The sequence below is a fragment of the Pyxicephalus adspersus genome, chromosome 3 (genome assembly GCF_032062135.1).
Source record: "Pyxicephalus adspersus chromosome 3, UCB_Pads_2.0, whole genome shotgun sequence".
In the NCBI taxonomy this organism is placed as follows: Eukaryota; Metazoa; Chordata; class Amphibia; order Anura; family Pyxicephalidae; genus Pyxicephalus; species Pyxicephalus adspersus.
Genome location: NC_092860.1, coordinates 68,582,903 through 68,609,750, shown reverse-complemented (window position 1 = coordinate 68,609,750; position 26,848 = coordinate 68,582,903). Strand labels below are relative to the sequence as shown.

General features: G+C 38.8%; 1 protein-coding gene across 1 annotated transcript in view; it reads right to left on the bottom strand.

Moving 5' to 3' along the window:
* The window catches only part of CHAF1A (chromatin assembly factor 1 subunit A), a 62,276-nt gene that overhangs the window by 9,181 nt on the left and 26,247 nt on the right, over positions 1–26,848 (bottom strand). Inside the window, exons 5-11 of the mRNA XM_072405060.1 lie at positions 25,695–25,755; positions 20,787–20,855; positions 20,251–20,468; positions 17,785–17,989; positions 10,869–10,949; positions 4,545–4,646; positions 195–447 (exon numbers count right to left, since the gene is read on the bottom strand). Coding sequence (XP_072261161.1) covers positions 195–447; positions 4,545–4,646; positions 10,869–10,949; positions 17,785–17,989; positions 20,251–20,468; positions 20,787–20,855; positions 25,695–25,755 — 989 coding nt within the window. The remainder of the gene's footprint in view (positions 1–194; positions 448–4,544; positions 4,647–10,868; positions 10,950–17,784; positions 17,990–20,250; positions 20,469–20,786; positions 20,856–25,694; positions 25,756–26,848) is intronic.

The window sequence follows — 26,848 nt, the reverse complement described above, 5'->3', positions numbered from 1 at the left end:
GCGCCCACAACTATCGTAAATATATACTTTTTGCATTGGTAAGTAAAACAGCAATATACAGTTAAATAGCATTTACTTTTTACTTTTAAGTGTTTAAAGTACAATACATCAACTAAAACTGGTTTCAATATAATTTTTCTCAAGTATACAAAGAACACAAAAAAGAAATAAATATGGCATCAAAAAATACTTACTTTCTCGGTCTTCTAATCTACGGCTGGAATTGCATTCCTGAGCCATCTCTTCTTCAATAGGATTGACAGTATCGAAAACACAAGTAGAAAATTTCTGGAGGAAAGAAATCCCAGAGGTACTACCTCCCAACCATACACATCCAATTAGGATAGGCTTCAGCACATTAATTTTCTTCCCTTTTGATTGCAGCTCATCCCATTCTTTAGCTTTTAGCCTTTGGCGTACCTTCTGATTTTCTGGGTTTTTACACTCCTACAAGCCATAACATTGACAATAAACCGTTAACCTTCTATAAGAAAAAAAAAAAACAAAAACAAATTTACATTGCCTTTTATATGCCTAAAATTTACATTTAGGCACTTCATAATCCACTCTGGTGAACATTCTCTGTTCCAAAATCATTTGTCACCTGGGGTCCTCCAAAGGAGTTTGCATGTTCTGCCCACGTTTGCTTGGGTTCCGGATTTCCTCCCACATTCCAAAAACATGCAGTTAAAGTAATTGGTTTGCGCTCAAATTGACTTTAGACTGCGGTAATGACATATGACTATGGTAGGGACATTAGATTGTGAGTCCCATTGAGGGACAGCTAGTGACATAACGGAGCTTTGTGAAGAACTGCATAATATGTTGATTCTTTATAAATACTAGTTAAAAATAATAAAGGCACTTTTCGCTTCTCTTACTTCTCTGATATGCCAAGTCTGTTCAACTTGTTTTTTCAGCCAAACCAGAAGCGTGGCCTATCATGCCATGAAATTACAGCTCTGCTGGCTAAATGCTTTCCTTCCAGAAGGATTTTGGGACAGCCAACCTTACCATCAGAATGCCACACTGGCAAGAAAGCCAAATGACTGTGTATGCTGCATTCCATACAAAAGCAATGAAGGAAGACTGACAAATGACCTGATGAGCGCTCCTTCAGGACAGGATATGACCCAAAATGCATAACATTGGAGACAATTATTTGGGCAATAAAGAGAAAGACTTATATGTAAGGTTTGCCAGACACCAATTCTACTAGGTAATAACACTTATTTTGGAAAAAGTAGGGAGATGTTAAGGACTTTCACTGCGTGTCCCATTGGAAAACTTCCCTGTATTTTCTATGTGGTAGACAACAGCAGAGGAAACCTTACCGAACTAAAGAAACTGCCTTCTTGGACCAACATTTCTAAACCTTTAGTCAGGAATCCTTGAAATAACATTCAAGTAACTCATATTAAAAATTATATTTACACCTCACAATATATTATATCAGTTAATCAGTTAAATCAGATTAAAAAAAAAAAAAAAAAAAAAAAAAAAAAAAAAACTATTTGCATTAAAATGGACTACCATGATTGTCAAACATTAAAATATCAAATAATTTAACTATTGTACAGGGTGTCCCAAACGTCACTACACACTTTTTCTATTTCATTCCAGGTATCATTCGGAGAGGAGTTGAGGCCATCAGCATATGAAAACTTAGGCTTTGCAGTTTTTTGTAAGTATCATTCCTTTACCCAGAAATTCCACTTTAACCCTTTGCCCCTTTAAACCCTTCCTAATCTCTGAGCACGGTTTAAATGAGGTTTCTTCTCTTCCCTTTTTTCCAGCCACTTGAAACTACTCACTCTGGCTTAGAACACTATCTGGATGCAGATGATACAAAAATCTACCCGTTTACCCCTGCCTTATCTACCTCGGTCCTCGATAAGGTTTCACCCAGCCTGTCAGACACCACATACATGGCCCGACAGGTTTCTGAAATTCAATCTAGAGTAAACAATCCTCTCACCATCAAAAACTCTACAACACATATATAAACCGTTGGATAGTTATCCCATGTTTATGTGGAAAGTTATGAGAGGTGTGCTAATAAAACATGGATGCAGATTGGAAAGGGCAAGGCAGTAGATGCCCCAACCTGGTCCTCCACACCCAGGCTCTTGAAGCTAGTTCAATAAGGCAGTGGGTGCCAAGCTGACCCTGCCAAGGAATAAATTGGTGGAATAAATTGGAGGCTTTATGGCAGACAAATGCCAGTGCCTCTCGCTAAAAGTCGCTGGAGAGGTCAACATGAAAGTCCTTACATTTGTTTCATTGTAGGCAGAGTCAGAAAAAGCAAATGGCTGGGAAGCTTTAGCTTTGTTCCTAGTATCAGCAACTGAATATTGGCCACCAGCCTTATGTGGGCTCTGATCATTCCCTCAGACAGGTAGCTACCCAACAGTACCTCCAGAGGGCAGATCTACTGCATTTGCAACCAGCCTTCTGGTCATTTCGAAACTCTTAGCTCCACATTTTGTTTTGACTTAAAATCTACCGTGGGACCCGCTGCCAACGGACTCCCTCAAGAACATGTTACTATAATACCCAAACAGGGCAAAGACCCATCTTGTTTCAGCTACAGGCCATTTTCCCTACTCAACCAAGACTTGAAGCTCTTCACAAAAAACTTCAATCTCTGCATCTTTTTTGTTAATTTTAAAGCCCTTCTCTCCTCAATCATGAAAGGCCTATCTAGGTGGTCCATCCTAGATGTGTCTTCGTTCAGTTGCATACATGTGAAATAAAATGAACAGCCTCCCAGGGTCCTCTATCTTCTACAGGACCTTCAGATTAAAGTTTCAGCTCTCGAAAATTTATCTAGGAGGGCAAAGACTGAGTAGACAACTTTTACACCGATCCAAGCATAGCAGAGGTTTTGCTATACGAAACCTCAGAAAATACTATGCAGCGGTTCATCTGGTCCGAGTCCTGCATTGGTGGTATCATGGTTATATCAAATAATAAAGAAACGATCAGCAGCATCTTATTATAATCTCTCCTGCTAGTATGGAACTTAGGAACACCTACACCACCTTTTCCCAACAGTGGCAGATGGGTGTTGAAAAGTGTGTGTGTGTGTCCCCATCGGGCTGTACCAGTCATGCCAAAAATTTAAATCCTTTAGGTCAACTGCAAGAAGCAAAACGTAGACTGTATCCTTCAGGTCACGCTGGATCCTGCATACTTTAGTGCACAAGTGTGACAATTTGGTGGTCCATCACCCAGTAAATGCTGCTAGTGCACTTCTCCACCCACAACAGGGCTTTGGTTTCCTAGGATACAACTTGTGGAGGACCTTACCTGCAGCCTTCATAATCCGAATGAAAAATTCACTGGGGAACAATTTTGAACAAATTTTTTTGTTGACTTCAATTTTTAAGCTTATTTACACTAAAATATGCCGATCCTGAAAAAGCAGTTCGTTTTCTTCAGGTTTCTCTCTCTACCGCTTATATTAATGCAATTACTGTATCGTGGATTTGTATAGGCCATTCATTTACAAGCAAGACAGAGTGGTCAGAGGTTGTGCGCTGCTCTACGCAGTGAATAAGCAAGATGTATTTATCTACTTACACATGTATTTCCTTTCTTTCAGATCATGTCTGGCTCTACTGTTTCTCGTCATAAGCGCCTAAACAACCCCGATTTATTTTGTTATATCTGTGGCAGTTTCATCATTTCCCAGTCAAAGGGCAAACATCAGCACATTTGTAGAGCAAGCCTATTTGGCATATTTCAAAGTTAAACTTGGTGATCAAGATAAGTCTTGGGCCTCTCATAATGTGTGCAAACTGTGTAGGGTTTATGGATGTGGACAAAGGGAATAGGTGATAAGATGCCATTTGGTATACCTATAGTTTGGCGAGAGCCAGGAGAACATTTCAGGGACTACTTTTGTATAGCGAAATAGTGGTTTAATGGAGGAATTGGGAATTCCGATCTATAACTCAACTGAATGGTGACTATCCATCGATAGCTCAAAGCAGAGCTTAAAGTGTGTCCTCACAATGGCAATATATTTGGGTCAGTCCCAATTGGCCATTCAGTTTCTCTTTGTAAGGAATATCCAGATCAAGAGAGTCACTGAGTTGTTGCAATATCACCAACACAAATAGGTTAAAATGGTATGTTTCCTTCTTGGTCAGCAACGCGAATTTACCAAGTATCCCAGTTATCTGTGCATGTGGGACAGCTGAGCTCGTGAGGGGCATTGGGTAGAAAGGAACTGGCCTCCAAGATCTGCCCTAAAACCACTTTGCTCAGTAAAAATCAATGTTGCAAGCAGAAATCATGCTTGCCCGGCTCTTCACTTGCCAGGCACATAGATTTCATATTAAACGTGTGCTTGGTGTATTACTGCAGAGACTTTAAGAATATTAAGTTTTGACCTAATCTAAAAGAATAGTTTGAGAAGGTGCTAAGGAACTTGTCCTGTGTGTGTGCTTTAGTATTTTGTTCAACGTGTCGAAGATGCGAAGATGAAAAGATGAGCATTACCCAACGATAAAGTCAAAATTTAAGTCAATATTCACCTCATCAGACACTCCACCTTCATCCTCTGACAAGTAACCGTGTGGGACAAAAAATCCATCATCATCCTCCTCCTCCTCCTCCTTTGGATCTTCATCTTCATCCTAAAGGCAAACAGGACAAAAACAAAAGCTTAGCAAAAGACAACAGCTGTGACTGTGTCAACTGTTGTGGCTGCCAGAATTGAAATCAAAAAGCAAAACCAAGGTACAAAGACAAATCAAAAAGGTTAACAAGTTAGGTTTTTTTTTTTTAAAACTAGTTTAACAGCAGGCAACCTATAGTGTCCAGTCTTAAGAGGGGGCATAGGAACCCTATACGGAGAAACAATTATTTATACATTCTATTCATCCATACTTTTAAAAAGCAAGTGACAATTTTTTTTTTTTTTTTATTATTAGCAAGAGAGGTTTCAAAAGGGTCAATTTTGTGTAAGGCAGTTTATAAAAATGATCTGCAGCCCTCTTGATTGGCCATGCCAGGCAGATGAACGTTCATTCCCGGCACATGCAAGGGAAGCTGGATTGGCTGGCTTTATAGCCATATGTCTGACTGTAGAATTAGAGTACTAGATTACCAGTCTTCTGTAAAATTTAAGACGATGATGCCACTGTACATATTGTAAAGGCAAGGTAACTGTAAAGGCAAGTAATACTTTATACTTGTACCAGATTTGACTGACCACTGTTTTTGAAAAGCCCTAGAAGACACAACCATAAAAAAATGCCAATTGCAATAAAACAGGTGGCTTGCAATTATTCCATCAGCACCAGCACCCAGTCATAAAATCCTAACAGTGGCTTGACAAAATCCCAAAGCACATAATCGAAAATTTTAAAGAGGCAATGCAGACTGAAGAAATGAAGTAGGACTTCCGGTTCATCGGCTCATGGAGACTGTCACCTACAAAGGGGAAATACCGCATGTACCTCATCCGCTCCCGCCGAAAACTGATCTGGAGGCACTGGCAGACCGCTAGGACCACGGATGGATCATTCCTTGACACTCCACGCTCACAGGACAGACCGGGACACAGCAGACAACATGGTCGCCAGCCAGGAAGACACAAGGGACTCACTCTCATCTTCCCCCTGATGCCTTGATGCCTTGTCAGGTGAGGAACCTATATCTCCCTTTGCGGAGCACTTTCACATTGCACAAGCAGTGGCAGCACTTCTCACACCTACTGTGCAAACAACTGATAAAGCTTTGGAAAAGGGGGTACAAGCTATGTCTAGAAATTCAAATACAGGCAACTAAAATTACTAATGCAGAGGCCAGGATTTCTGAATTGGAGGATGATTTGCTGCAAAAGTTCAATTATCTACCTTAGAAACCAGAGCTATTACACTGGCAGAAAAAATTGATCTAGAAAATAGGGTATGCAGAAATACCCTCCACATGATAATACGTAAAACAGTAAAGCCTTCACAATTGGTGGATTAATTAGAATGAAAGTCAAAACTTTTGCAAGCCTTTAGAAACCAACAAACCTAAATTGTTTCACACAGTGTGCTCAACCAAACCAAAATTTCAACTAATGGTAAAGTTATTTTATTGATATGGCAGCTCTCTTAATAGAGTGAGTCGGTCTATAACTTTGAGGTACAACAACAAAATCTTAAGTTTGAATTCCTGCTACTCTCTGGGTGTGAGCCTGGTTTAATAAAATGTTTTTTTTCCCCTTTTAGTAGAAAATTAGTACTTGAGGAAAAAAAGGAAGCTCCATCCTTCCTTTGTATATTGCACTATTTGATTTTTTTTTTTTTATTTGGTTAGTACTGTTATTACATACTCAAAGTCTAATGGCCCTGACTGTACATGTTAATGATGGTTTGAGTGGCCCTTCCACCCTTTGCTTTTTTAGGGGGGGGCACCTGACCCTCCTACTGCCCATTGGATACGGACAAGCTTGTCAGGGTCTGTTTTCACCCAAACTGGGTACCCGAGGGCATTTCAGGTGGTTTCCCTTGTTGCTGTTAAGATGCTATTTGATGTGCAATGATTGTTTTTGTTCTTTGTGTATGCAGATAGATCTCCCAACAAACGAATGCAGATATTGCATCAGTTAAAGTTGATGTTACTACTGCTACTTCAGGAAACAAATTTGGACACTGATGATTTCCACAGACTGCGTAAATTATGGGTCTACAAAGATCGCCAAGGACACCAGTCCCTACAAGATAGTGGGAGGGGACTTTAATACAGTCATGCATACAGATGAGGAAGGTTACTTTTTTAGGTCCAAACCCATCACGGGAATTTAACCAACCCATGCCCTTCCATGATTTTGTACATGCTATGCAATTGCAAGATGTCTGGAAGCAGAAATACCTGCTAGAGAGGCAATACACTTTTTTTTCTAATGTCCATGCTTTACAGGCGAGGCTAGACTACCTGTTTTGCACTGAAACCTTTTTACCTTAATGTTGATTCACCTGAAATTCACCCTATAGTGGTCTCCTGACGATACACCAATATCTTTACATGTCCACGATGCATTCCTAGGGCAGGGGTCAGAAACCTTTACTGTCAAAAGAGCCATTTTGCCTCCTCTTCCACTAAAGAAAAATAGTCTGGAGCCGCAAAACATAACACAGTTTATAAACTTTTAAAAGTTTTAATATTTTTTTAATTTTACCTGTTACAACAAGTGTCAATGTGTAGGCCTACTTTGAAATAAATTAAACACTGAACTATGCCCCTAGAAGCCTCCAGCTTCTAACGTATCATCCTGTTACATTAGAAACTGGAGGCTTCTAACGTAACAGGGTAGATTTTTTTGATGGGCAGAGTTCTTTATGTTCTGACGATGTCTTAGCGATGAAATTTTAAGGGGTGTCAGCCACAGGTGTCCTCATTTGCAGCTTTAATTTTATTCACCTGTACCCCCCAATCTTGAGTAATTGGGGTTCAGGTGCTAGAAGCCTCCAGCAATGTGTAACAGGGTAGATTATTTTGATGGGCAGAGTTCTTTATCTTCTGACGATGCCTTAGCGATTCAATTGTAGGTGGTGTTAGCCATAAGTGTCCCCCACTTGCACCTCTATTTTGGTCACCTGTACCACCTCCCCCCCGTTCCAGAGAAATTGGGGTTCAGATGCTAGATGCTTCCAGCAATGTGTAACAGGGTAGATTTTTTTGATAGGCAGAGTTTTTATGAATTTTTAGGAGGTGTTAGCCACAGGTGTCCCGTACTTGCACCTCAAATTTTTTTCACCTGTACCCCCTTCCTGTTCCAGAGAAATTGGGGTTCCGGTACCTCCAGCAATGTGTAACGGTAGATTTTTTTTGATGGGCAGAGTTCTTTGATAGCCTAACAATTAAATTTTAGGGGGTGTTAGTCACAGGTGTCCCCCACTTGCACCTACAATTTTGGTTTTGTACATCTCCCCATTCCAGAGGAATTGGGGTTCAAAGGAGGGGGATGTCATTGTACACACCCATTTGTACACGCCCCGTGGTAGATTTATTTCACTGGTGGATTTTTTTCATTAGAACACCGGATAGGAAATCCCCCTCCTCCGCAGTGTCTTGGGAGGAAGGGGATCCCCCATCAGGGATCTCCCCGCGGCAGCCGAAGGGAGCCACAACAAGGAGGCTGAAGAGCCGCAGGTTGCAGACCCCTGCCCTAGGGGATGGATATATACTAAGACATTACCAATAGTACTATTAGGTTCCATATGGAACACATCTCAGGTATGCCATCTTGTGGACAACTAATATATTGCATTATCCTACCATTTTTCTGATAATACCTTATTTCTATAATTGAAATATTTGCTTTCTCATAGAACACGCCCAAATCCTATGGTTTTGACCTAAGAAATGAATACTCAATAAGTTACACTAACGATTATACCGTCCAAGTAAGTTTAACTTTTTTGAATTTGACAATGGCAGTTGATAATATTAATTTTAGTGGTTTCCAACAGAGATTCTATCCATTATAGTGCTTATCCAACCTACTGACCTGCTATCTAAAACTCTGGTCCTTGATGCGAGTTCAGCTTTTGATCCTTCATCCTATCATTAGTACTTTCTACCTGGCCAATATATCAAGTGAGTTACCGCTTGTGAATAGGAATCTAACATTATGTATTTCTATTGATGGTTTATAGTTTGTGTACCTAACATGATCTATTGAATTGCAGATTCTCGCCCCCTGAGGAAGCCCAATAGGGCGAAACGCGTCGGGGGACCGTAATAACCGTACTAATTATTCTGACCTTTGAATCTAGTGTTAGATGAACATCCTTTCTTAAAACACATCAACACTATACATTACTAAGAGATTTTGTATTATGTATAGTAAACACAAAAGGTTCTGTCTTATTGTGTTTGCATGATTCATGTATACTGGTATGTTTGTAGGATTATTTTGACTTAAATAAAGGATTTTATCTAGTTTTAATCAAGTTTGCACAGACACTCATTTTTCTACCCTTTCCTTGTCTATTTACAATATAAAGGCTCGGCACAGTTACTTCAGTAACTTATATTTATATTACTTTCGTACTATTACGTACTGGCCTTTCATCAATTGTACTCATTTCTCCAATCATTTTATTTCAAGTCATTGCGGGACACCAATGTAAAACAGCGAGCCAAGGATTTTCCATTTTAAGATGCGGTGGAAAGAATACTGTCTTGGTAACGTTCGGTCTGTATATGGATGACCAATGAAAACTGGAGGGAAACTCAATTCAAGTTGATGCATAGAGCATACAAAGTTTTTTTTATCCCAAATCCCAAGGGGCACCGCCCCAAGAGATCAGATACCATAAATGCAAGGACCACAGGCCCTTCTCCAAAACACCATTTGTGGACTTGTCCACCAATTGCCTTATATTGGGAACAGGTTATGCAATTTATAAAAAAAGATACCAGTTTTTACATTCCCTCTTGAACCATTTTTGTGTATTTTTAGGAGCCGAGAGGACACCACAGTTGAGGGCTTAGGTAGTGGGACCAGAAGATGGGCCAGTATATGTCTGCTGTCAGCAGCTAGAAGAGCTATTATGGCATCGTGAATATACACTCGCGCTCATCTGGTGTGTGTAACAGAATACATCTGTGTGTGTGTGTAACAGAAACTAAAACTGCCCTGTTACAAATTATATTCAGAGAGATGTTGGAAGCCGATCAAGTCATGATCTTGGAGTTATCAATTTCTTGAGCAAGTGGCATACTTTTATTGAAAAAGCATTGGCAGCCTCTGAAAGGGATGCAATTTATTCAAAATATCAACATTCCAACATGGTATTTAACTAATGAGTGTGATTTGCAATAGTTATGCATATGATGTGAAGAGGTTTCTTTCAATGCTAGAATGACGCGAGTATGTTTTTAAGTCTATTACTTCTTTTTATCTGCTGCTGCTGATACTGTTAATAATGTTTAGTTTTTTTTAAATACTGTACTTTTATGCAAAAATTTAAAAATACATTTTTGTTAAAAAAAGAAATTAAGTAAGCTTCCAGAAACTATTATTTACCAGACTCCAAAAAGACAAAAAATAGAGGAATAAAAAGGAGCAAAAAAGAAAAAAAAAGCACAATATGTTGAACAAGGCAATTTTAAAAATTAAAGTAAAAACCCTGGGTACAGGAGATCAAACTAAAATCTAAAATACATTTTCAAGTTGAACTCATCCTGCCAAATATAGTCTCTGGAAAGATGGTACAACAATAAGGGTTGCGTGGCTTTACTTACGCTTTAACTTTTGCATGTCTCATCCTTTAATGCCAAAAAAAATAAAATAAATAAAAAAATAAAATAAAATTGTGCACCATGCTACCCAGGTTGGGTGAATATAGGGAATAGGTTTAAAAATTCAGGAGTCTTCAGTCTACTGTTGCACCACAGATGGGCCAAATGTTAAACTCAGCTTGGACCAGGAAAGGGTAAAATAAATTGGGACACAAGTTTGAATTAGGAAAATCTAGAATATCTTAAATTATGGGGAAGCAGTATATCTAGGGCTGCCCATTTTCCCCAACATGACCAGTTTGTTTTGGGGGACCCTGATAAGATCTCAAAAATCTGTTTTTTTTTTGGTTTCAACAATATTTATATGTATGGTTTTTCTACCTTAGATTGCATTCCTTGATAGTTTTTTATTTTTGCCCATTACCCATCCATTACAATTGTTGGTTAATTTTTTTTTTTACTGTTCTAAAAAAAAATGCCTGAAGATGTCAGCAGGCACCTCACATAGCAATGACAATAGCTCATCAAAAAATAGAAATAGATCATAGCTCCAACATCAGTTAAAAGCTATTTGAATCCTTAGCTCCCCAGCGCCCCTCAAACACTGTACTTACCCCCTCACTATGAGACAAAGATTCGCCAGGTTCATCTTCCTCCCATTCCTCATCACTGTCTACATCGTAGTCCAAAAGAATCTGCAGTAAAAGATAATTGTTACCCGTTTCAATAACTTTGCATTAGAATTTCAAATATGAATACACTTAAACTGTCACAAAATAAATTACAAGACAAAAAGCAAATCTAAATGATGAGTAATAACAGAATAAGGAAAGAAAATAAAGTTGAATGGGACACCTTAGCAAGCTAGATGGACAATACTGACCAATCAAAAACCAAGGAGAGCCAGATTGAGAAATGTGTGATTTTTTCCCAGGACCATCAATGTATTTTGGGAGTATTCCTAATAAATGTTAAAGTACCTTTTTTTTTTTCCTTCATATTTATTTATTAGCAACCAAGAAAAACAGACAATTACAGAACTCAAACCAGTGTATACAGATGGCAAAAGCAAATAAAAGCGTGAAAAGGCATACAATTTTACAGAAATAGTCATATCCAGTAACTCAAGAGAACATATAGCATGCCACGTAATGATAAATGGAAAAGAGAAATAAATTGTATACGTACATAAGAACATTTCCGTTATAGCAGTAAGCAATCTACCATTAGGTTTCATTGGTCGCTGATTTTATATTAAAGAGTATAGAAAAAGAGAGGAGAGAAAGAGAAAGGAGGGGGGGGGGGGAGGTGCTGTATAGGGATAAAACAGAAAAGAGGGTAGTGGGAGTAGGGATTGGTGCACAGTGGAGGCGCTGTATGCTCACGGCAGTGGGCGGAGCAGCCGCAAATAATCTGCAGTGGACTTAAATTCCTCCCAATAATACCAGGTGCGTATAGGTCTCCTGCACTCATAAGCTCCTCCATGTATTGAATATCATTTACCCTGGTCAACCATTGGTGCACAGTAGGTGGAGCAGTTTGTCTTGGCTGCATTCAACAAATGTCGCAGCAGCGAACTTTTATAGCATTTCCTCGACATTGCTGATACATGAAGCAAGACAAGCTCTGGTTTATCTCGTATCCACACTTCTGTAAGCCTTTGCACAATATCAGCAACAGCCGCCCAGAACGATACTAGACTAGGACAGTTCCAAAATATGTGTAGCAACGTACCTACATGTTGTCCACATCTCCAACACTCTGAGCTAGTGTGTTGAAAGAGTTTTGCCAGGCGATCGGGGGTTCTATAGCACCTGGTAAGCACTTTGTAATTAGTCTCCTGATAACGATTACTAATAGAGGCTCTATGTCCATAATATAACATACACTCTAATTGTTCTTTGGTAAATTTAACTCCAAGGTCTCTCTCCCATTTAGCAATAAAATATGGTGTTGAGGTGTCCTGAGTTGTTAGTTGTAATTTGTATATTTGAGCAAGAACTCCTCGTAAGGGATCGCCATTGACACATAAACTCTCTAGAGTACCTATTGGGCGGCCCAAATCCTGCGCCGGAGGCAGTGATCTAAGAAAGTGTTGAAACTGTATTGTCCTCCAGTTATCCAGACATGGAAGGGAGTGGTCTACTTGAAGCTGGTCCGTAGTGGACCAGGGGGGGGGGGGTCACGGAGCCTGCAGGAGAGGTTACAGAGGCTCCCACAGTGAGGGAAGGGGAAGGGGAAGAGGAGCTGGCTGATGCCATACTGGGTGCCACGTGCTGCACAGTAGAAGAGCCCTGCGGGGTAAAATAGCGGGCTAGCACGGTCTCCTTACCCGCTTTCCTGGGACCCGGCTTTCTCCTGCCTCGCGGCATGCGACTGAGGGGGGAAATGTGCGGCTGCGGAGACTGCCAGGCTGAAAAGTACGGTGGAGGCAGCAGGAGCTCAGGAGAAAGCTTCCTCACGCCACCATCTCGAGGCCACACCCCTAAAGTACCTTTTGAGGAACCACCATGAAAACAAGTACTGTGTAAGTTCCCAAAAATGTGCTCAGACTCACAGGTACCAAACACCATCTCAATAATAACTTAGCATATTTCCAAATGGACTGCCATCTGAAGGAGCCCGTGTGGCTTGTATGGACAGCAATAAAATATCTATTGGTATTACTCCATTCCTTTTAGAGACAGGAAGCACTATGCTGTGGCAGCTTACAGAAAGAAGGTGGCAGAGGCAGCCAGTTCCACAAGTCAGTTCAAAATCTGTAATATCAGTGGCAACCTCAAAAGTTGTGAAATCTCAAGTATTCTCTAAAGAGACAAATTATCTCAGAACCTGAAGGGACAACAGCCTTGATACACAACCACAAGGGTGCATGGACTAACAGGAAATCCTGAAAGCTGTGCTATTTGGGCTGTAATATAGAAGTCTGAAATATGAAGCACCTTTAAAAAAGCAGGGGACCTAAGTTGGAGGAGTGCACTTAGGGAAATGTGCATTCCTACCACTCTAGATGAAGTTGAGAATTAATCTCTGGAGTCTCCACAGGAAGCAAGGAGGAACAAAGATGGGGAGCAGGCAAAGTGTGTTAGTAATTTTGGCAGAAGATTCATTTTAACTGCTCCTATATGACCCAGCAATGAGATCTGGCATTTTTTCAAGGATTCCAGAAGGGAGCGTGCCTGTTTAATAAGAACTGCATATCCTTGATTTAAATCGTAATAGTGACCAATCAAAATCAGGTGGTTGTGTGTAATCCACGGTTCCCATATTCTCTGGAATGTATCATGTTTGTTAGAAAAAGCAGACATCCTCTCATTGGTTAGAAACCGGGACATTTTCCTTTTTAACTTGAGCCACCATTGGTGTAGCAGAGCTCCAAGCCTTAGCCAACACCTTAGTAAGCAGTAAATACGAATTGCAACAGGCGCAACTGCGAAAACACAGTGTTTAGGGTTAACATTTAGTAACGCGACCTTAGGATCTTTTGGTATCAATCTTCCCAGCACTGTGTAAACAAGCAAGCCAAAACCTACATATCCTTGGGCATTCCAACCAGATGTGGAACAGTGTGCCCTTAACTGAGCACCCTCTGAAACAGGGCGGATGACGTAGAAGGATCTTCCTTTCATAAGAAACAGAATTGACACATGAGACGCTGACTGCAGCATGCAGGGGAGCTGGTGTGTAAACGTGTGGCTTAGCTGTGAGATTTCAGTATGATATTATTGTTTGCTTCAAGTTCCATCTAAAATTGTAAGTAAGAGTTCTTTTGAAGTCTGTCATTTTCTGGCACTTATGGACTTATTCCTTTCTGTAGGACTAATAGAAAACATTAAAACTGAAGGACTTCAAAATTGTAATAACTAGATGTGATTTAAAGTGAGTTGCTAACCCCAGTGAATGTGCACAAAGTGGTGAAAAATCAATATGGGTTGGTTACCACATTATCACTGTGGTGGTTTTAACTACGTTAATAATAACCACATGCTGGCACTATCTTAAGCTTCCACTGCAGGGGGGGAACTAAGCCTAACTTGTTACACCACATTCATTATACTATTACACTACTACAAAGGAATAAACTCTTAAAACTTAGAACACTAGGAAATTGGGTCACAATACAGGGCATAGGACACTTGTGGCAAAATACATAGTATATCCAATTTTTCTATTCTAACAGGGCAGGCATTACAAAGTTGTAACAAATAATTGGGAGAAGGTAGAACACAAAAAATAAGAGGTTACTGGATACCCATGGCATAAACAACTGGAAGCACTAAATTTGCCGTGTTTTGCCACACCCCCTTTTTTACCACCCGGCTGAAAAAAAATTCTGGGGAGAACACTGATATTTATGTTGATACCAGAGCAAAACATAACAGCTTCACTGCCATGACTACCGATCTGTTCCCCACTACTGATTCTAACAGAGTAATGCTAAAAACACAAGCATCAGGTACACTGATGTACAATATGTTTAGTTTAATGTATTTTTTTCTGTTAATGTAGTAATAATTTAATTGATAAAGTAATTTTTTATGCTTGTAGATTCTCCCCCCTGAGGAAGCGGATATTTCCACAAAACGTGTAGAGAATTAACCCAGAATGTATCCCTCACTGGGACACTCTGAAAGAAGAGATTATTGTGTGTAATAATAATGTTTTATGTGGTTTTAGGTATTGGAAATGAGCCTTTTAATGTAAATATTATTAAAATTTTGTTATTTTTATAACATATGCTGTTGATATTGGCCTAAAAAATCCCGCTACATAAATTGGTATTCTTCACCGTATATTCTTTTTTTTATCCCAACATGTGTGCTAACATTTTGAAATTTTTTGCTAATTTTTTTTATGCAAACATATATGCTGCTCTGTGTTTGCTAAAATATTACTTGCAACCTTCACCACACTATAAAAGAACATATCCTAAAATATTTTTTTTATTTTGTTTTATGCAGGTATGCTGGACAACAAGGTGCTCCACACCTGAGGTTTGCAAGAAGCAGAAAGTGGGAACCTGTGACCAAGGATGATATTTGGCTGTTTTTGGGCTTGGTGATCCTGCAGGGAGTTGTGGGCAAACCCGTGCAGAAGTGGTACTGGTCCAAAAATAAAATGATTGCCACTCCATTCTTTGGCACAGTCATGCCAGAATACTTTTCCCTCATAATTAGGTACCTGCACATCGCAAACAATGAAGAATTTGATGAGACTACCCATCCTGCACCAAAACTCAAGAAACTTTGGAAAGTGTCTCAGATGATTCTACAAAATTTCCAGCAAACCTATGTGCCAGAAAGATGTCAGCATTGACGAAAGTATAATGGCTTACAAGGGGAGGCTCAGCTGGGTACAGTACATTGCGTCAAAGAGGGCACGATTTTGGCGTGAAAACGTATATGCTGTACAAATCCTCATCTGGAATACAGTACTGTACACTGAAAAAGGGACACAGTTCAACCCCAGATACAGCCATTATGGATTGGCAACATCTTCAGTGCTATTCCTCATTGAGCCATTGCTAGGTCAGGGCTATTGTGTCAAAACTGACAATTCTACACCTCTTCTGAGCTTTACAAGTTCCTTCTGCAACACAGAACAGATGCCTATAGAACCGTTAGGGCTAACTGGCACAACCTGCCATCAATGTTTGCAAAAGGGAAGCTGAAGACAGGTGAAATTGTTGCCTGGCAGAAAGGAAAGATGATGGCCCTGAGATGTGAGGCGTGAAAAGAAAGATGTGTGCCTGATGAGTACTGTCCATGATGCCTCCACCGTTCTGGTACACACAAAACGTGGGAAAAAAAAAAAAAATGATGAAGCCACAGGTGGTGACTGACTACAACAACCCCATGGAAGGTGTCGACAGAGCTGACCAAGCCATGACATTCTACCCAGCGATGAGGAAACAGCAAAGGAAGTATTACAAAAAAAATCTTCAGGCATCTAGTTGAGCAGTGCCAATGGAATGCCTATGGGGCAGCACGGTGGCTGAGGGGTTACGTTGTTGTGGTCTATTTCATTATTTTTTATAATTATGATTTATAAAATAATTTATGATTATAATAATAATAATATTATTAATATTTATACCCGGGAGTTAATCCTATGAATTACAGGCCCACAATATAAACAAAAATTTCAATGCAAAAAAAAAACTAGGATCACTTTTGCATCAAATAACTGACAGAGTTAGAACGCTAGGGGGGTTAATAATGAGTATATTAAATCTAGGGAAATACAATAAATACTGCACAAATGTATTAATCAAGACACTAGGGGCATAGTTCAATGTTTAATTTATTTCAAAGTAGGCCTACACGTGCACACTGCACTTCTGTTTGTTGTAACAGGTAAAGCTTAAAAGAAAAAAAGAGAAAAAAAATTAAAACTTTTAGAAGTTGTGTTGTGTTTTGCGGCTCCAGACTGTCTTGAGTGGAACAGGGGGCAAAATGGCTCTTTTGATAGTAAAGTTTGCCGATCCCCGCGCTAGAGGCTGTTCAATGAAACTGCCAGCTCCAACACCTGGCTCTCAAATTCAAAGATAGCTTCTAAATTACTGCCTAATAAAATAATGAAGAATGTGAGCGACTGAAAAGTAATGAGGGCATACCCCAAAAGCAATCAAAGCACACCAAGTATGCCTTCCATTCTTGCTGGCAGAAATATGCTAGGGTCTGCAAGATCTAACAGCATCTGACAACCCCTTTTCCTTTACCACCTGAGTTTAAACATACACGGCAGTGTTCTTAATAGAAAACCTCTGTGGCAATGCTTGAAATGCTTTCTTGTAACAAATTCCAGGTGCAGTTGTCAATCGCCATTCAACAAAGTTTTATGGAAACACCACGGCTTACCATTCTGTTTTTTGTATACCAAGTGTTATAGAAACACTAGATATTAAGAACATTGAATGTTCCAGGACAATGTTGGATACAGCATTCCTATTGCTTTCAAGGACAGACCTAGAATCTAAGTGGCCTCCAGGCATAGTGACAAAGCTAGTTGGTCCCCCATCAGAATCTTTGAAGTTTTCATAGGCGTAAGAAGACTTCTACTGGGCCAAGGTTGCACCCAAACCTGTTCCAACTGGGGAACAAACCAATCCAATTTGCAATTGGAGTGTCTAGAGCTGAAGATGGGCCCAGGAACTCTAATAGTGGGATAGAGGTAGTTTGCGGCCATGTGGTTTGAAAGGCTGGTTTGGTACGGCCGCAAAGCTTCTAAAAGGAGATCTAGTAAAGAGCTGGTTGTCTAGCAAGATTCTTTTACTGTTCTTATTGCATTAATAATGCTGGCCACAAATCCAAACGAAATGCAATGATTAACAACGGCCTTGATTATACACCGATTGCCCACTCACCGGCTTACAGACAAGGACTCATATCCATGAACACTAGCTCTCCCTGAGCCAGTGCTCATGATCAAAGGTTTCTGGGAGCCCAATAGTGTATTTTACCATAGTTGCACTGTGACAGTTCATGCTTGGTTTGCAAAACATCCCAAATATTACTTTTCTGTACTCACACTGTCTTGAGCCCATGGCTTCCGTGGGCAAATAACTTCACTCGATCTATTCCATGTGCCCCAGTAAGCTGGACGATAATTCTCACAGAACTGCAAAAGCTTCATCTTCCCAAACTTTCTGCGCTCTGGTAATGCACGCTCATGAGCAACTTCTTCATGTACAGTTGAATCAGTTTCTATTACAACCTGCACTTCGTCTGTATCACTGACAAAAATAAAAAAAAAATAAGTTAAAAAGAATTGCATGGAAAAAAAAAAAAAAGTAGGGGTACATTTACACATTTGAATTGTTTATGGGGTGCATTATTCTCTTTGAAATCTGAATTTTGCTACGGACCACAGATTCCGCAAGTGGGGTTTTTCCCCTAACAGACCCAAACTATAAAACGTTTTATCCTCCACTTTGCTTGGGAAAAGAGAAAATTACCTTAGTAGTGAGTGTCAATGCAGGGTCACATCACTGCAGATCTTGGTGCTAATACTCTATTTGAAGAGTGACAGATGACTTTCTGCCCATTATTTTTCTGGAGATATAAATCACAGCTGTCAGCTGGGTACAGGCACATGAGGAACCACAGGTTCACCAAAATTGGACTAGAGAAATTTAGAAAAACATTGCCTAGTATGGAAAGTTCAAATTTGGCAAAAAAAAGGTCTTGTTAAACAATTTATTCTAGTGGTGTAATGCCATGCAAGGTATTTTTGGCACTTTGGGACCCTAGCTACCAACCGATCGCTTCCAAAAGCCACTGCCCACATATTTATTGTTGCTGGCCATATTAATGCCTTAATAATCAATATACCCAATTAAAAAAAAAAAAAAAAAAAAAAAAAAAAAAAAAAAGTGTTTTCACCACTGGCAACTTACCAAATGCCACATCCCAATATTTACAACCAACAAACTTGATTGAATTAGGTTATGTGCTGTATTTATTGTGATTGTTTATGGAATTACTAACCCAATAATCTGGTGCCTAGTTCTAGTGCATTTTGTTGGTATCTTTCTAAAAGTGATGTTTTATTTGACACGGTCATTTGAGATTGTAAAGATTATAAAATAAGGCAGTTTTTTAGGGGTGATTAGGTTATGCACACAATCATGCTTTGAATTGTTTATCGTGATATTTGTTTTTGATTGCACATAGATGCTTTGTGCTAAAAGGTTTTTTGGAGTTGGGGAGACAATTTTTTTTTTTTTTTTTTAGTATATTCATATCTTACATATCTTTATACTAATATTCTATATTTAATTTTGGGATTTATTTAAAATAGTGATAATGGGTAAATTTGTTATGGTTAAACAGATTGAGGTTTACACTAAATAGACTGGTATTGATTTTTTACTATTTACTTTCATCTATTAACTACAACAGGGGTGCCCAACCTACGGCCCATGGGCCACATCCAGCCCACTCCTCATCCCCTCCCTGCTCGTTGTCGTGCGGGGGATGGGGCGCATGTATGTTTCTATGTTTTTCTATCAAGATCAGCAGAGGAAGCTGCTTGTACTGTTAGATAATCCCAGCAGCAGCATGAGTGCTGTGTTCATGCTTCTGTCATTATCCCTTTATCTCATTCACAGATTGTCATTGAAATGTGACTTTTTCAGGGTACATGGGGGCGCCTAAGAGCTGGTAATAAACCAAATTTAAGCCCCGTAAACATAAGTTGCCAGATACAGGGTCACAAGCATAAAATCCTATTAATCAGGTATATTTTCACAATAAACAGGCTATTTCAGGACCAGGGTCCCCATTATTAGTTTTTTTGAAAAAAAAAATAAAACAAAACACCAAAAACCCTTTTCTTATTTCTTTTAACAGGGGAAAAAATTTGTTCCTGATTCAATGAGGCAATCAGGTGTTCCCTGGATCAACAGTCTTATCTTTACTTTAAAACGTTAATACCCAGGTAAAATTATGTGCTTCTAGAAAAACATCCAGCTTTTTCTTAAAGGAATCTATAGCACTTGCCAAAACTACATAACCAGGGAGCCAATGCCACATTTTCACAGACCTTACAGTGAAGAATTTCTTCCTTATTCGAAGCTTATAATTCTTCTTCTCCAAATGCAAATAGCACCCTCTTGTCCTTGTACAAACTATACCACTAAGAATTACAACTGTTTTAAAAGCGCACCTAATAAAGTTAGCGTGTATGTGTCTTATCAGGTGAGCCGATTGGCGGTGCATAACCTTTATAACCAGCCAGGTATCACACATGCATTGTTACGCCACCATGAAAAGTTTATAGCTGTTAATGTGGACATTTTTGATCACTCACGGTTTGTGTAATTGTAAACGCATCAGTAATTTGCATTGTTTAACACCACAGAAGATGATTGTGCTATATAAATCAATAATTCTTTACAAAACCCCTTAACATTTTTAAAAAGGCAAAACTGCTCATCCAGTAAAAGCCCTTTGAAAATGTAACCATTGCACAATCTTACTAGATAATGCATACCTTATCAGAGGAACTCTGGGTATCACAGTGCGTCCCATACTGCGTGGTTTCCGAGTTTTTAACTCCAGCAAATAATTTAATTTTGAATTTTGCTCCTTGATGAGTTGACCTAGCTGTTCAGAGTTTTCCATTTCAAACACAACTCGGCACAAAGGAGCGACAGCCATATTCTTTTTTATTTCGAAAGGTGCAAACTTTCCACATGACTGAGCAAATGTCTAAATGGAGAAAAAAAAATGCAGTACACAGAAATCAACTGAAATTTACAACTTATATGGCTTTCCATATAAAACATTATCATGTTGGCAACCATTCTGAAAACTGAAAAATACAAGCAATGAATGGCATGAAGAGTTTTACATGCCATAGCGGTGTTTTGAAGAGAATGTTTATGACTAATGGAAAGGGTTTCATATTAGATGGCTAACAAATCCTTATCAGAAGAACCTAGGGTAAAAAGCCTCTGAAAAACACAATAGACTTTTGTTCACTAAAAGAAAGTAGTTCTAAATCCCCTGCAGATGTAAACATCTTACCTTTGTTGTAGGTGTGTTCTTTGATCTCTGTAAAAAACGGGTTATTTCTGCTTTCTCTGCCTTCATACGCTTGGGGAAGGGGGGCAAACAAAAACAAAACAAAAAAAAAAAAAGTTATAAATGTACAAGAGTAGTTCAAAGAATAAATCCATCTTGAACAAATCCATATTGCCTGGCTCCTACAAAATGGTCTTTACCTTGCTTAGACCACTAACAGAAATGGGTAAAAGATCTTGAAATGGGACTACCCGTATCATTTTTTGTTAAAAGAGTAAAAATAGGGACACAAATTGTCCAATGTGGCTAGACAATATTTGCTATGCCCCAGACCTGAAATTAAAGTTTTTTTTTTTTTTTTTCAAAAAGTATCAACGATTTCTATTGCTGTGCCTGTGGAGACTTTGGCCTTTATTTCTGTGTGGATGATATTGTATGACTTCTTACACTGTTGTCTCTGAACAGGTGATTTTCTTTTACACTGGGATAACCTTTTTATATATAGGTACCACTTTGTTCTGAAGCATCCCCTTGATACAAAGCCCAAAAGACTAAAAATTGTAATCAAAGATAAAATATTACAGAATTATGAAGACCCATATGGTCAAGTCACATGTGAGTACACATATTAATAAGGAGTCAAAAAAGGTTTTAAACTAAATTTTTTTTTTACAGGCCTCACTGTGTAGGCAAGAAAATGCTGCCTCTGTACTAACAATTGATCAGACCTCATCTGGAATTTGCAGTCCAGTTTAGGCACCAGTTCACAAAAAGACATTTTGGAAATGCAGAGAGCACAGAGAAGGGCAATTACACTAATAAAAGGAATGGAGAAGCTCCGCTATGAGGAGACGTTAACTAAACTGAATCTTTTCTCCCTTGGGAAGTGAGATTTAAAAGGGGGATTTGATCACAATGTGCAACCCAGAATTTGTTTTTTTTAAGCTGGGTGGGAAGAAATTGTAGGCAGGCAGTGGCCCCTGTATTGTAACAACTTTTCAGTAACCCCCCAAAAACAGCCGGGTGGTTACTTTAGAGTGCCAGGTTTTGGTAAACCCAGCTAAAAGGGGCTGGGAAGAAAACTGGATCACCCTTTTTAAATATTTAAAATAGTCCAAATAGAGAACTCTCCTCCCAAAATTTACTGTAAGGTCATCATTATAAACATGGGGGACTGTGAGGAAAATACATTTAATCTCTGGATAACGAAGGGATTCTTGACAGTAAGGTTTGTAAAAATTTTGAATACACTCCCCATCAGGAAGTTCTTTAGATTGCTGAAAAACCTGGATACAGTCCAGTAAACAAACGTCTTGCTCAAATGGGACAGTATGGGTTAAAGTTCCACGAAAACATGACCTGTTTTTGTATTGTATCAGCATTTTAAAAAAATTATATTCTCCATCTCTATCATTTTTGTTTTTTTTTTTACAGGGGCCATGTCTGTAAAATCAGACACCTACGATCTGTTTATGTTCGTTTAAATTGATTATAATTAATTACTTCTCAAATATTCTTATGTATATACAGTTAGGTCCATAAATATTTGGACAGACAACTTTTTTCCAATTTTGGTTCTGTACATTACCACATTTAAATTTTAAATAAAACTGCAGTTGAAATGCAGACTTTCAACTTTAATTTAGTGGGTTGAACAAAAAGTTTGCATAAAAATGTGAGGAACTAAAGCCTTTAACAATCAAATTAAAAAGCTGAAAATAAAATGTTCCTTTCTAATACTTGGTTGAAAACCCTTTGCACGCATTGGCAGCCTGTAACTTTAATCCCATGGACATCACCAGATGCTGGGTTTCCTCCTTTTAATGCTCTGCCGGGCCTTTACTGCAGCAGCGATGTTTTTGAGCCATTCTAGAATATTCCTCTTTGCTTTAATAAACTCCTGGGTTGCTTTGGCTGTATGTTTTGGGTCATTGTCCATCTATATTATGAAACGTCTCCCAACCAATTTGACTGCATTTAGCTGGATTTGAGCAGACAGTATGTCTCTGAACACCTCAGAATTCATTCAGTTGCTTCCGTCCTGTGTCATATCATGGATAAACACTAGTGTCCCAGTGCCACTGGCAGCCATGCACGCCCAAGCCATCACACTGCCTCTGCCATGTTTTACAGATGATGTGGATGCTTTGGATCATGAGCTGTTCCACACCTTCCCCATACTTTTTTCCTGCCATCATTCTGGTAAACGTTGATCTTGGTTTCATCTGTCCAAAGAATGTTTTTCCAGAACTCTGCTGGCTTTTTTAGCAAAGTCCAATCTAGCCTTTCTATTCTTGAGGCTTATGAGTGGCTTGCACCTTGCAGTGCACCCTCTGTATTTATTTTCATGCAGTCTTCTCTTTATGGTAGACTTGGATATCGATACACCTACTTCCTGGAGAGTGTTGTTCACTTGGTTGGCTGTTGTGAAAGGTTTTCTCTTCACCATGGAAATGATTCTGCGATCATCCACCACTGTTGTCTTCCGTGGACATCCAGGACTTTTGATGTTGCCGAGTTCACCAGTGCTTTGTTCCTTTCTCATGATGTACCAAACTGTAGATTTTGCCGCTACTAATATTGGTGCAATTTCTCTGATGTTTTTTTCTGTTTTTGCAGCTTAGGGATGATTTGTTTCACCTGCATGGAGAGCTCCTTTGACCACGTCTGTTCACAGAAAAAAAATTTCTACATACATAATGTACACAACCAAAATTAGAAAAAATTTGTCTCAGTTCAAATATTTATGGACCTAACTGTATTCAGTAGATGGCTTGTTTCCTCATGTAAAGTGTATAACTAATTTTAAACTGCATTTTTCTCTGACAACCCAAGTTGGTTACACACTTAAAAATGTGGACACGACATATACTGGTGTGTTTCCAGAGTACAAACTGGAGATATTTTCCTAATGATATTTTGAGGCATGGATGATGTTCTTTGCAAACTGCCAAAATTTTGAGGGTCTCTTGAGAGGCTACTGTTCATTGTCAAATAGAACTTTGTAGTGGTGATCTAAGATCTCCTGACAGAACTGCAGCACTTCTTTAAATGTCATGTAGCAATATGAGAATTTCTTTGTTTATTTTACTTGTTTAGAAAATGTATCTTTTGAGTGCAACTCTCCTGTTTTTAGGCCACAAAACACTCACAACTCTATGTGCAATGCCAGCATGTTCCACATGAAATATCTGCAGCCCCAAAACAAAAATCCAAGACTCCTGTGTCAAACTGCTTCACAAGATGAACTCAGAAAGCTGGTACTAAAGGAAAAAAGAGCAGGTAAGCAGTGTTGCCTTAGGTCTCACTGCAGTTTATTTTCCCTTACTACTGATTTTTTTTCCCCCTCAACACGGTTGCAGCAAGGATGGCTTTGTGGGGCTGGAATGGGCTGCTAACAACTTGAAGGATGTGCTGGTGGATAGGCGAGTGGCAGCATTCTGGTTAAATAACCAATTTAGGCAATATGTTAATTATTTATGTTGTCATGTACCCATCAACCAGTTACTGGCAAATTTTTTACACTGAATAGACAACCATGGGGAAGGCTAATGGCCAGAAGTTCCTAGGCAAATGTACATGAGGAAAGTGTACAAATTCAACACAAACTGTGCATTTCAGACCACCTCTATATACTTCCTATGTATTACCAAGAGAAATAAAATTAGGAGACTGAACAGTTGCAACCAGGAACAATAATAGATAGTCGGAAAGGTTCAAACACCAAAAACAACTCAAGCTTCCAAACATTTGAAAACAATAGAAGAAAAAAGTAAAAATGAAATAGAGGCAAGAGCATCCTGTTGCTTAAGACACCCTAAAATCCTTCATTAGATACCAAACTAACTCTTCCACATGAGCCAAGACCCATAAATACTTTTAGCCACTGTCTATTTTTAAATTTCTGAAACATCCACCAGAGAAGTCAAACAAAAGCAAAGGATAGTTTTAAAGGATTGCAAACTGGAAAAAAGGCCATGAAAAGCGACAAGCATCAAAAACTAGTCATAAATCAACTTCACAGCGGTATGTATACTCTAGTACAATAAAGTATACTCCACAAGCAGAATAAATGATTAACTACAACTAAAACTTTAAGGCACACATGTTCCTATCATATGGGAGGCTGTGCCCAGAGAAAAAACATGAAACATGTGCGAGCTCAGTGTCATGGCTTACCCATTGGTGGCACAATTCACAGGCAACTGGGAACAGAGAAGCTATTAAGTTCTAGCAGCCAGTGGCAAGGCAACATTGAAGCCAGAAAATAATCTGCTTCTTGGCTGCAGCACATCCACTGAGGCTGTGCTCTGCTCAATGAATATTCGAGTATGCACTGGGAATGCTGAGTAAGATATATTTCAATTAGCTGTGGGCTGCTCAGCTAAAGGGAAGCAAAGATGGGGCGAAATGCTGAGCACAGGACAGACAACCAATTACTTGATTCCTAAAAGTGGCATTACAGTACAAAGCATAGAGGTTAAATACAACTCATTGCAATGCCTTAAAAATTTTACTATGCAGTTAATACTAATACATTAAGACTCTGGAACAAGTTAGTGATATAGCCGTAGTACTGTGATGAGTAAGGATGTACTTCTAGCACTGTACACTGATCCAATTTTCCATAAGTCAACAAAAATGACCGGCAGCAACCTATCCTGGTATATCAACTTGGGTTGTGCAATGACGTTTATGCAAATTAAAAATACATTCAAATGTTAAAAACACAAGTAATTTGCACAGAATTTAAAATATGTTCAGCTTTAGTAACACTCATGAGTTTAAAAAGTCCCAAACTGCAGAGACAATTTAAACCTTTTAAGATAGACCTGGCTATTCCTTCATCCCACTATTAAAACATACATTTCAAAGAGAACATAGCAAAGAAATTAAACAAAAATGTTATACCTTTTCTTCCTCCTTTATTCGCTTCTCTTCCTCTTTTTTACGTTTCTCTTCTTGTTTGGCTCTTTTAAAATAAAGAAAGAACTGAAAATACCAATGGGCAAAATGTTGAAATAATAAAATACTGAATACTTTTGAGTAGCTGCAAATTTGAAATGGCAAAAAAAACATGCAAAGTATGGGGGGGGGGGGGCATGGGTAATTTAAGAAATGAGAGTTGCCAGGCTTTATTATCCCCAAGCTAGGGTGCCTTTTTATTAAAAACACTTCATATAAAAACTTAATATATTCACATATGCCTTTTAAAAACTGAGAAGGTACTCTCAACAATAGGACCTCTACAAACCCCAAAGCTTATATAAATTCCATATAGATATATAAAAAAAAGGTAGATGAAAAAGCCAATTCATCCATTATGTCCTACCCTGTGAACACGTTCCACCAAAACAATAAAGCGGCAATATATACAAGACAGACTCTCTCTAGTAAATGTTTTAGACTACCACCATTTTGCAATTTTTGTAGTTCAAACAAGATTCACAAATCTGAAAACGCATAAAAGTAAGCTGCCAGAAAATAAAACCAAAACATCTCAGGTTATCAAAACAGGCAGATTTCAGAGTTATACAAAACAAGCCCTTTTCAAGAAAAAAAAGAATGTTTAAAGTAATAAATAGAATAGTGTAAAATTACTTTTCACATCATCTCAAGTGTTACAGAATTTATAGGACAATGATGCACTGCAGGAAGTACATTATTCTTGGTGGTAATAAAAAAGGCAATAAGAAAGTGATTTATTTAACATCACTAGTCCTTAGATTTAGCTTTCCATTGTTAAGGTTTTGAACTACTTTATCAAGTATTTGGGCTACACAATTTGACACTTCTAGAAGAATACAACGGAAGTATCAAAGTGTACCTCTGTTGGAGAGTTTCTTTCATTTGTGCCTTCCGGGTAAAAGTCTCCCCAAGACAGGAAGTGAGGAAAAATGACACACACACACACACACACACACACACGTAAGGCTTACGTAATGCTAAAATATCAACATTTTATTTGTACCGTTTAAGATTCTTTGCTTGTAAAAAGGTTGTTTAACAGAAACAAGATAGCTGCAAACCCTCAAACATTGTTGAGGGAGGACTTAAGCATTTTT